This window comes from Urtica dioica, chromosome 10 (genome assembly GCF_054948205.1).
Source record: "Urtica dioica subsp. dioica isolate 48M chromosome 10, U.dioica_male_clone48M_v1_H2, whole genome shotgun sequence".
Lineage (NCBI taxonomy): Eukaryota > Viridiplantae > Streptophyta > Magnoliopsida > Rosales > Urticaceae > Urtica > Urtica dioica.
The window spans coordinates 17,783,865-17,795,792 of NC_142765.1; the positions used below are offsets into that span (position 1 = coordinate 17,783,865).

Sequence of the window (11,928 nt, forward strand, 5' to 3'; positions counted from 1 at the left end):
ACGTAATGTCAGGCTTTTTGAGGAGTTTGTTAATTGTCAGGCAAAATAAAAGAAAGAATTAAGAAATTTTGAAAAGAATATGAATTTTTTTTGGCGTATGTAATTTTATTTTATTTTGGCAATTACGTATAATGAAAAGAAAAGACCTATTTTTTTCATCTTTAGGAATTATGTCTTTCTCATTTACGCGCTTCGGAGTTAGGAGCGATAAGTAAGAAAGTAAAGTAAACGTGCAAAATTGACTTTTGACTTTTTCGAGTTTTTTTTAGGGTTCTATACTTCTATAAAATGACAGAAAAGGAAATAAAAAAGGGGGGACGAATCAGTATATTTCAGTTGATAGAGATTTCTTAATAAAATAAAATGAACTTCCCTTTTCTACGTGTAATTACGTGTCTTCGAAAGTGCCAGATGTGTACTGTATCTATTTGTTTTGCGTTATAATCAACTATCGATGGCCAAATGAGCTTATTATAAGAGATAGCAAACTACACTTTCTCTTTGGTTAACAGATACAAAATGGCACTTTCTCTTTTAAAGGCACGTTTTAAAAGTAATAAATGAAATAATTATGATTAATTGCTATCCAAATAGACAAAATGAAGTATTATACGCAGTGACGGAGCCAGAAAAGTCCATCAGGGGGGGCTAATTTGAAAAAAAAAATTCAGGGGGGGCTTAATTGTAAAAAATTTATAAAAATTGGGTTAAAAGTATAAATTTTCAAGGGAAAAAATGTAATTCTTTTTTAAAATAGGCAAAAAGTGCAAAAAAAAAATTTTGAAGGGGGGCTTAAGCCCCCCTCTGGGCCTTAGCTCCGTCACTGATTATACGTACCTTATTATTTATCGTTGAATAAAATTTGACGTACTACATGGAACTAACTAGCTATATACTAGTGGTACCGTTCAAAAGAAAGTAGCTATATACTATATTTCTATAGTGAAAAAGTATGTGACTAGGCTTAGGATTATAAATGTTGAAAAACTTTTTAAAGAGGATATATATGAAAAAATATATATAATTTTGAGCTAAAATTAAAATATTGTCTGCAAAATTTATAATTCTAAAAAGTTCATGGAGAGGGCATTTGCTCTTGGATTTAAACATGGGCGTTTGCCTGAAAGTGGAATTTCACTTCAACCGAATAAAAATTCCTGCCCTTAATGAACTGGAATCCTACAGTTTAAATAGCGTTCAGTTTAATTCTGCCATTTTTCACGTAAAATAAAATTGAAACCTAAAATATAATTAAAATCTGAAATAAATATAAACGACTATTGATGTAAAAAAAAAATTACTGAAATAGTGTAAAAATTCTTTGTTTCTTGAACATTTCTGAAACATAATTTCGATACCATAGATAATACTAAAATGGGATAAAATTCAAGTTTATAATGTTCCCGATGCTCAAATTTACAACCTTATTTGGCCCCCTTACTATATGTGTGTATATATATATATATATATATATATATATGGCCCCCTTACTATATGTGTGTATATATATACATATACATAATATGGCCCCCTACACTTGTATATATATATATACATATATATACACATACAATCCTATGTATGGTGTGAACACCTACACTTAGATATATAATATTTAGAAAGCGAGTAGACATATGTTTTGAACTTTGGATCATAGCGAGTGGACATAAATTTCGATAGCGAGTGGACATACTAAACCAAGATTCTCATTAGGCTAAGAACTAGTAATAAGTTTACATGCATGACAACCTATACATCAAATTGAATAATATCATATTTTAGTGTATCAAGTCCTGTAGTCTTCGAGATACGCTTGTGATCTCAACTCCAACTCTAGAAAGCTTCACCTACAAAAAAAAAAAAAAAAAAAAAAAAAATCAATAAATATTTCCATTATATATATATATATATATATATATATAGAGAGAGAGAAATTGTCTCATTTACCACAAATTTCATAACATTTTCTCACTTTCCACCAAAACATTAATTTTTTCCAAAATGCCACTTGACATCTATTTTTTCCATTCACTATGAGATGTCAACAATGTTGACATATCGGTGTCATTTTGAGACAAATTAGTGTTTTTGTGGAAAGTGAGAAAATGTTATGAAATTGGTGGTAAATAGGTCAATTTCTCTTATATATATATATATATATATATATATATATATATATATATATATATATATTAAATTCACCTGAGCATGAAGAATGTGAAAAACTTTGTCTCCGACGGTGTAAAAATTAGCGGTAACAACATCGGCTCCTTCTTGCTCAAGAGCACATATGACTTGATGCAACGTGAAGTTCCTTCTCAAACCACTTATCAAAATTACTTCTATGCCACTCTCCAATTCCTTCAACTCCAACACCGGCAATCTCATCTTCCCTGACTCATCGGAGACGTCGTTGTTGGTGCTATTTTTAATTAACTCGTTATTAGTATTCGATGCTCGTTCCTTTCTCCTCTCCAACTTCTCTATTCGTGCCCTCAGCTTAGGAATGTAAGCCTCGGCGAGATCAAGCTGGTCTTGCTGTGTTAGACTTTCCTAACATTAATATACAAAAATTTCACATATATGATGCATATAAAAATTTGTTTTTAAACGTGAAAATTTTTCCGTGTACATTTCACGTCGATTTTTGAGCGATGTGAATCTCTCTCCGTGTACTAATGAGACCGACCTTGCATGTACGTACGTTGTACATTTTACTTGAGTAAATATATATACACTGATATCTTTTATCTTATATATATATAATATAGTACCTTAGGGTAGTGGTTAAGATGGTGTTGAGGAATGAGCGAAGCGAGCTTGAAGCAAAGGCCTTTCATTTGAACTCTTCTGTTTCTCTCTACAGTCTTTCTATCAAGCTGAGTCATGTTACTCTTATCAACGATCTTCATTACCATTCTATATCTATCTCAGATTTTATAAAAACTATTCCCACCCTTTCTAGCCACGTAAATAAATACTATGTGGAGAGCGAAATAGAGAGAGTATCGAAGAAAGAGAAGAAGTAATATATTAGAGTCTTTCAAACCAGGTGGTATATATATAGGGTGAGGTGAGATGAGATGTTTTGGGAATATTCTTAATAAGGAACAAAACGATATGAACTCATCAACAGAAGCGAGTAAGAGAAACATCTCACGAAGCACCCTTTCTATCTCAAACGTCGAAGCCAGTTTTTAGTGTTTGGCTGTTATCTGAAGGAAACGAAACATCAATTTCAAGTTGTGCTAACTGTATAATTTTGTACGATTGGTATGACGTGGACCCACCCAGATGGCCACACCGACCACTTTTGATATATATATATATATATATATATATATATATATATATATATATATAGGCAATAAGAATGTTTGGATTAAGTTGCAATATGAAAAATTTGATAATTAAGTCAATAAGAGGATGGTTTTCCCTGGTGTCCTAAAAAAGTCAATGATAAGAGGATGGTTTTTCTACAAGATTGAAATGTGAAGATGATTGTCCAAAGTTTTATTTTACGGGAACATGGATTACTTGATGATGGTAATGCTGACAACAGTTTTATTAAACTTAAAAAATAAAACAATTTGAAAGTATCGCTCCGCAAAATATTGGGACGTTCGCTGATGCCAAAATAAAGGTCTGTTTTTCATCGACTTTTTTTTTCAATTTTTTAACCATTAGATTTTATAAGTATTTTCTTTAGAGGCAAATTATACATATTTAATCAGCTGGCAGCTGCATCAAATTATTAATTGTTTTTGGGTGTCTTTTTTTTAATGCCATTACATTTTTGTGGGGTCAAATGACGTACAAGAATATGTATAATGAATGTCATAAATGACCATGATATTAGTAGTTGTACGTGTGTGAAGCGGGTGACCACATGAACATCACATGACACGACACTTTTATTTTTGACTCTTCCAGATTTTTTTTTAATGATTCGTCTAAATTTTAAATATAAATATAGATAATTACATCTCATCCGCGCTTAATTTCACCGACCATTAAGATGTATGTCACATCTGTGTTTTGGTTGGAAAAACATTTGTTCCAAAAATCCAAGCAAGAACCGCTGTATTTTGGGAAAGATTCAATAAGCCCCTGTTTGGTTAACTTTTCTATTTTTGTTTTCTGTTTTCTGATTCTAAATTCTAGAAAACAGTTTTAGAAAAACTGTTTGGTTATAAATTCATAAAACAGATTTAGAATCATGTTTCTGTTTTCTTTGAAATTTGTTTAGAAAACAGAAAACAATGAAAAGTTGTTTTCTGTTTTATCTCTATACAATTGAATGGAAAACATAACCAAACAACATTTAAAATATTCTGAAACGTAATTCTAAATCTGTTTTTAAATTTAAAAATTAGAATCAGAAAACAGAATTTAAAAACAGAAAACGAGTTTAGAAAACTTAACCAAACGGCCCCTAAATCTTTAGGAGAGTACTGAGCAAAAGATTCTCAACACATTAATGGAACACTACGAAAGAACATTTTGAGCTGAGATTGTGATCGCAGAGATATCTGGTCGTTCACTCGTTTGTTAGTTAGTACTTAGTATACACATTGCTAAAATTGAGTAACTGATAAACATGTTCTACGCAGGCGCGTGAAGAATTATAAGAACTGAAAATGAGATTTTCACACATTCTGAATTGAACCTATTTGGTAATGAATGAGTGTGCACTCGATCTGAATACTCTAATAATCAAAGGGAAATTGCCTTAAATAGGAGTAAAAAAAAAAGGTTTTTACTTTTTTGGACTTTTTTTCAAAAAGGTCAAAAATAGGACTTGGGAATTAATTTGGATTTATGTAATTATCCTTTTACCCCCGTGAACATTAAAATTTAAATAAGAAAACGCAAGCCAATTCTCACTTACCCACGTCACCTTCCTCTTCTTCATTGACCGAGATAGTGTAACCAGAAGAGAGATAGAGAGAGAGAGAGAGAGAGAGAGAGAGAGTGAGAGCGACCGAGCGAAAAAAAAAACCGTCCAACTTCCCTTAACCAACACTCCTAAAACCGTCTCGATTCCATTCTTCGCCCAAGAAATGAAGCCGAAGAATAGTTCGCCGAGCAAACGCCCCCCAAAATTTCCAAAACATAACCCTAAAAAGATGAGTCTTCCTCAATCGTCGGCTGAAACTCCACCTCCTGTGACCCATGCATCCCGCGTCGGAGTCCGCGCGTGGCTTTTGCCCCGGAGCCACCAACGGAGAACTCCCCGGCGAAGAAATGGAAGAAGGTTCTTGCGCCGCCGAAGAAGAAGAGGAAGGTGGTTGTTGAGTCGCCTTCAAATGCTGACTCCTCTGTCCCTTCTACATCTGAGAGACCTCACAAGGTGAGATTTTTTTTACTTGCAATTTGTGATTTCGGTTTTTTGGTTTCTTAATTTTTATTTCGTGACAAAAATGAAAACTTTTGGGTTTGCATGTTAATTTTGTGTTGATGAAACTGTTAGTTTGATGTTATTAGGGATTCTGTGTGGATTTTGTGTTGATTCTGTGTGGATTTTGTGTTGATTCATGGTTTGCATGTTTATTGTGTGTTTGAACTTTGATTTTGTGTTGATTCATGGTTTGCATGTTTATTGTCTCCTGTTAGTTTGACAAAAGTGTTCATTTTTTATGTTATTGGGGATTCTGTGTGTATTTTGTAATAAAATTAGATTTTTCTAGGCTTGCTCATATTAGATGTAGGTTCTGTGAATTGTTTTGTGTCAAACATTTCTGGGTATCGTGATAATTGTGTCATGAAATTTATGGGTTTCGTGACAATTGTGTCACGAAATTCCAGGGTTTTGTGACACCTATGTCACGAAATTATTGATACAGTCAAGTCAAGTCACGATACCCATGAAGTTCGTAACAAATGTGTCATGAAATTTCTGGGTTTCGTGACAATTGTGTCACGACATTTCAGGGTTTTGTGACACCTATGTCACGAAATTATTGATAGTTATAAAGTGACAGTCAAGTCAAGTCACGATAACCATGAAGTTCGTGACAATTGTGTCACGAAACCACGAAGTTTCGTGACATAAATGTCACCAAATTCATGGGTTTCGTGACTGTGTTATCACGAAACTGAGTGTATATATTTTGTTTAATGTTCTAACTTTTATATTTTCTAATTTCTAGGGTTTCATACGCAAGATAAAAGAAGAGGACATAGAAGAAGGGTATTCATTCAACTTCCATGGAAACTTGGACGCGTTCAAGAGGGAGACGGGCATGACCTCGAACCAAAAAGAGCTATTCAAGAAAACGTGTTTTGGGCAGTTCCTGGACATGCTCTGTATCACAAAATCATCACAAATAATCAGTCACTTAGTGTTGAGATCGGGATTTAATGACGGGGCTTGTCCATCAGACGAATCTCTGGTCATGGAGATTGGTGGGAAACCCCGGGAGTTCACCAAAGAGCACTTTTCTTTGATCACATGATTAAGATTCAGCGACGACTACGCAGAGCAGCCACGATACGCCAACGTGGTTGAGGGAGGCCTATACCAAGACACCTTCTGCAATGGTGCGCTTGGCCGAAAAAGGGCCAACATTGCTGCAGTCCTTGAGACCAGCAAGAAGTGGTAAGATGAGATGAGAGTGAGCCTACTTCTCCTCCACTTTCTTTACAACGTACTCCTGGCGGCCGAGAAGACCGTCAACCTCCCATACGATAGCTACATAAAAATGGTGGACGACCCGGTGGTTTTCAACAACTACCCATGGGGAAACGTCACGTGGGACTTCTTTCTAGATTCTGTCAAGGGCTTTGTGAGCAAGGCCAAGACCATCAAGGATGGCAAGAACCCAAAACTCTACTTATCGGGTTTTGTGCTCCCACTCCAAATTTGGAGCTACGAGTGTATACCACGATTCGTGGCCCTGGACTTTGCCACGATACTGGATGCCCATGCAAGGCCGTTGATGAGGCGTTGGGCTACTAAATCAGGGAAGGTCTTGGAGTCTCAACTCCAAAAAATTCAATTTCAAGAGGTATGGATTGATAAGAACATGCACATTTAACTAACTTCTATTTTTTTATTATTCACATTAATCTGTTTTCCAGATTGAATTCAAGCCGATTGGTGGTGAAATCGAGTCAGCGATGACTGCTGTGAGCCCCTCTGAGAAGAAAGGGAAGAAGAAAAAAGTGTATGGATGCCCCACATCAGAAACCGAGGTAATGTTGTCGTGACATTTAACTCACGAAATAAAATAGATTCGTGACAGTAAAGTCACGAAATCAAGTATATTCGTGAGACTAATGTCACGAAATCAAGTATAGTCGTGACATGAAAGTCAGGAATTCAAGTATTTGATTTCGTGACTTTCATCTCACGAATATACTTGATTTCGTGACATTAATCTCACGAACATACTTGATTTCGTGACATCAATGTCACGAAAATATTTGATTTCGTGACTTTATTCTCACGAACATACTTGATTTCGTGACATCAATGTCACAAAAATATTTGATTTCGTGACTTTATTCTCACGAATATACTTGATTTCGTGACATTGATGTCACGAAAATACTTGATTTCGTGACTTTACTGTGACGAAAAAACTTTAATTTGTGAATCTATTCTCACTAATACAAAACTATTTGTGTACATCGTAAATTCGCTTATCTGCCTTGGAAAATGATCTGAAAGATTTCAGATTTGAGTTTGTGAAGTGGAAGAAACAGTTGTCCACGGAAATGCGTGCCATTTCGGCAACCTTGAAAGAGGTTGTGGACAAGCAAGAAGTAAAAGTCTCTCAGGAAGATGATTTTGTCAACCTCCAAAAATATGAAAAGGAGGTGAATGAGGTAGAGAATATGAACGAAGAAGAAGAGCCCGAGAACAATGGGACAGATGTTCCCATGAAGGACGGCGATGTTGAAGAGCAACAAGGAAAAGAAGAAGAAGAAAGAGAGAACAAGGAAGATGATAAGGACAAGCAAGATTTGAACAACGACGAAGAAACCGAGAAAAATGTTGAACATCAACCATCTGATGGAGGCAACTGCAAAGAAGATGATCTTCAGAAGAAAAAAGATGATGGTGAAGACGACGAAGACGGTGGGAGAGGTCCTGAAGATGAAGGGCCAAAAGAAGTAGACGGGAACCAGACGCAAGCTGATGGCGGCGAGGACCAGACCCGAGCCGAAGAGACCCAGGAGTCTAAAACGCCTATGCCACGTCCAGAGGCGGCTGATGAGGTCTGTTCCTTGTTGTTGAAGATTTCTGGAAAGCTCATAATGATTTCATCATCAGATGAAAAACCTACTCGCCATAGGAGGGCGCCAGCGGTCTTCACACCGACACCCGCGCCGGCTGTGTTTACGAGGTTCACACGACCACTTCGGCCACCGTCAGTCTATCCATTCTCCTATCCTAAAGACGAGATTTCTGAGGGAGATATTGCAGCAATGGCTAAATGGATTAAAGTTGGTCTTAAATAGAATCACAAAAATGCGTAAATATCTTTCTCCTTCTTACATATATTGTTTGGTAATTTTAAATAAAAATAAGATCTAATACTTGTGATTTTTCAGCAGTCCGAAGTACAAGTCACCAGAAGAAGATTTATCTCCCTCGTTCCATTTTACGGTGGTTGAGATTACATCGAAGACTTGGTTTTACTCTTTGTGGACCCCGGTTGAGTGGCTTACGGGAGAGGTACGTCCAACCAAGTAGGTTTTTTAGAGCCAAGGATGACAAACACCACTGCACTTCGGATTGTTTTTTGTTTGTGTGAATGTAAATAGATAAAACCATGGTTTTTCTAGATTTGTTGTGACGTGTTTTTTATTTGGTTTTTTGAACTTCATGTATTAAATTCTATATGCCGTGACAATGAATTTCTGAACCTGGATTCCTGAATGAATTCACTTGGATTTCGCTTGTTATTCTACATACTCAATAGTCAACTGCATTTATTTGTTTGTTGTTAATATTTACTACGTGACAACATTGTCACCAGAAACTGTGTTGTTGTCACCACATGAAGATAAGAATCTGGTGACAATATTATCACGAAGTGAACACTTATATGTCACTGATTTCTGTGAATTTTTTTTTATTTTGCAGCATATGGACGTCATTTTCTACTACTTGAGAAAGAAGGGGAAGTATGGAAATGTCCGAAAGCCGTTTTCGACAACCAACTCGTACTTTCTACCAATGCTCACCCGATGCCATGATGCTTGGTCCAAAGCGAAGAACAAGGACGTGTTTGATTGGACGGACCATTTAGTTGTGCTTGACTACATAACTACCGAAAAAAAAGGTTTTGCAAACACTCCATGGGCAGATGTTAACACTATCTACGTCCATGTCCATGTGCCGGACCACTGGCTCCTTGTCGTAATTTCCCTAAGCCGTAGAGCGCTAACAATATACGACTCTATGGACTCGAAGTATGCACACAATGTTCGTGATAGCATACGGATGATGGCAGATTTTATCCCCATTGTGTTGGGCGTCGTCAGTCTGGCAGATGGCAACTCGGAGCCATTTAAAATAGTAATAGCGCCTATGCCACAACAATCCAATGGGTAAGATCTCTTCTCATAATTGTTTATCATGTTCTATTTTGATGTATATTTAATACTAGTAAGCAACCATGAACAGGGGAGACTGTGGCATGTTTTGCGTAAAGGTCGCCGAATTTATGATCCACGGGATTCCGGTCAGTAGTTTGCATCAAGACAATATTTCCATGTACAGAAAGAAGATGGCAACCGAGTTGTACAAGCACGGGGCATTAAAGATCGCAAACAATGTTGAGTCAGACGAAGAGAATTGAAAGTAGGAGAAGTGATTAGTGATCCAAATCTTATAAATAGGGTGAAGTGTATTCTTTTGGAATGTCTTTGTGATGGCGGTGTGACTCTTAATTCTCCTTTGTAGAATTTGTGTGACAAGGTCGTCACGAAGACATGGTCTATGTTTTATACGTACGTATAGGAGCCAGTAAATTATTAAATATGTAACTCTATACTCTTTTGGATGTGATTATATGAAATACAATTCATATGATTTCATAACAACGCCAAATAGATTCTTGATGTCACTTAATTTGTACGCATCTCGTGACATTACTGTCACGAAAAATGGGGACTTCGTGACGTTCCTGTCACGAAAAATGGGGATTTCGTGACGTTCATGTCACGAACAATGAGTATAACGAGTCTAACCTGAATTCCAGCTTTTAATTGTATAAATTTAAATTTAGTGCTCCACCTATCACGACTCTCCCGATAGACTAGACGATTGCTATGTGGCTTCCTCTAGGTAACGGGTTCGAAGGTCGTATTGTACTCAAGTTAAACAACTACAAAATAATAAAATGAGGTATTGTAAAATACCTCTTTTTTAATTTTTATATTTAACATTCGTACCTGTCACGAAATATTGGGATTTCGTGACTTTCCTGTCACGAAACAAAACTCTTCAAGTCACGAAACAGTACTATGTCGTGACTACTATGTCACGATATTCCGGGATTTCGCGACTCATATGTCACAAAAAATGAAGATTTCGTGACATTCATGTCACGAAAAATGAGGATTTCGTGACGCTCCTGTAACGAAAAATGAGAATTTTCGTGACGTTCATGTCACGAAATATGGGGACTTCGTGACGTTTCTGTCACGAAAAATGGGGACTTTGTGACGTTTCTGTCACGAAAAATGGGGACATCGTGACGTTTCTGTCACGAAAAATGGGGATTTCGTAACGTTCCGGTCACGAAAAATGGGGATTTCGTGACGTTCCTGTCACGAAACATGGGGACTTAGTGACGTTCCTGTCACGAAACATGGGGACTCCGTGACGTTTTCGTGACATACCAGTCACGAAATTGTTTCCTTTGATGGAATTTAATGAGAAATCTCTTCTTCTTTTCATTAAATCCGTCGTAGGGGATCAATGGTTGTTATGCAAATTAAAATGATAAAATTTGAAAAATAAATGGACAGTCGTTCTACTTACCTAGAATATCAAGAAAATATGAGAAGGATAAATGGTAAGTGAGTTCTACTTACCTAGAACATCTTGACGAACTAATGTGTTTTGTATCGTGAAGTGTTGTTGATATACATTCATTTGTCCCATTTCATTTCATCATCTCAAATGGACAAAATTTAAAATACGCTAAACATATGAACATATGTGAATGAGGTTGAACGTCATGTCGTTTTCAACTCTAATTTCTCCTTAGTGTTGGAAATTTTTGTATTGTGAAGCATTGGTAGTCCTCCCAAAACAACTCATTTAAGAGTCTAGAAGGAAATTTATGAGGACCAAACGAGATCAAATGAGAGAAATAGATCATGAGTTCGGTTAATTGGTACGCATCTCATGACGTTCCTGTCACGAAAAATGGGGACTTCGTGACGTTTCTGTCACAAAAAATGGGGATTTCGTGACGTTCATATCACGAAAAATGGGGATTTCGTGACGTTCCTGTCACGAAACATGGGGACTTCGTAACGTTCCTATCACGAAAAAGAAGTCTTCAAATCACGAAACAGTACGTTTTCGTGACATACCAGTCACGAAATTGTTCCCTTTGATGGATTTTAATGAGAAATCTCTTCTTCTTTTCATTAAATCCGTCGTAGGCGATCAATGGTTGTCATGCAAATTAAAATGATAAAATTTGAAAAATAAATGGACAGCCGTTCTACTTACCTAGAATATCAAGAAAATATGAGAAGGATAAAATGGTAAGTGAGTTCTACTTACCGAGAACATCTTGACGAACTAATGTGTTTTGTATCGTGAAGCGTTGTTGACATACATTCATTTGTCCCATTTCATTTCATCATCTCAAAGGGACAGAATTTAAAGTACTCTAAACATATGAACATAGGTGAATGAGGTTGAACGTCATGTCGTCCGACATGTCGTTTTCA

At 36.3% G+C, this 11,928-nt stretch overlaps 1 protein-coding gene across 2 annotated transcripts; it reads right to left on the reverse strand.

Annotated features, from left to right (window-relative positions):
- Positions 1-1,536: 1,536 nt before the first annotated feature.
- LOC149383652 (transcription factor bHLH162-like) lies at positions 1,537-3,008 on the reverse strand. 2 transcript variants are annotated; one of them, XM_089629360.1, is made up of 3 exons: positions 2,775-3,008; positions 2,203-2,538; positions 1,537-1,847 (listed from the first exon to the last, which is right to left on the reverse strand). In XM_089629360.1, exons 1-3 carry the CDS (start codon positions 2,916-2,918, stop codon positions 1,779-1,781), a joined length of 549 nt encoding a protein of 182 aa, XP_089485486.1. In that variant the 5' UTR covers positions 2,919-3,008; the 3' UTR covers positions 1,537-1,778. The 2 variants fall into 2 exon arrangements, with proteins under 2 accessions (XP_089485486.1, XP_089485485.1); XM_089629359.1 differs by having other exon boundaries at positions 2,203-2,553.
- Between the last annotated feature and the right edge of the window lie 8,920 nt (positions 3,009-11,928).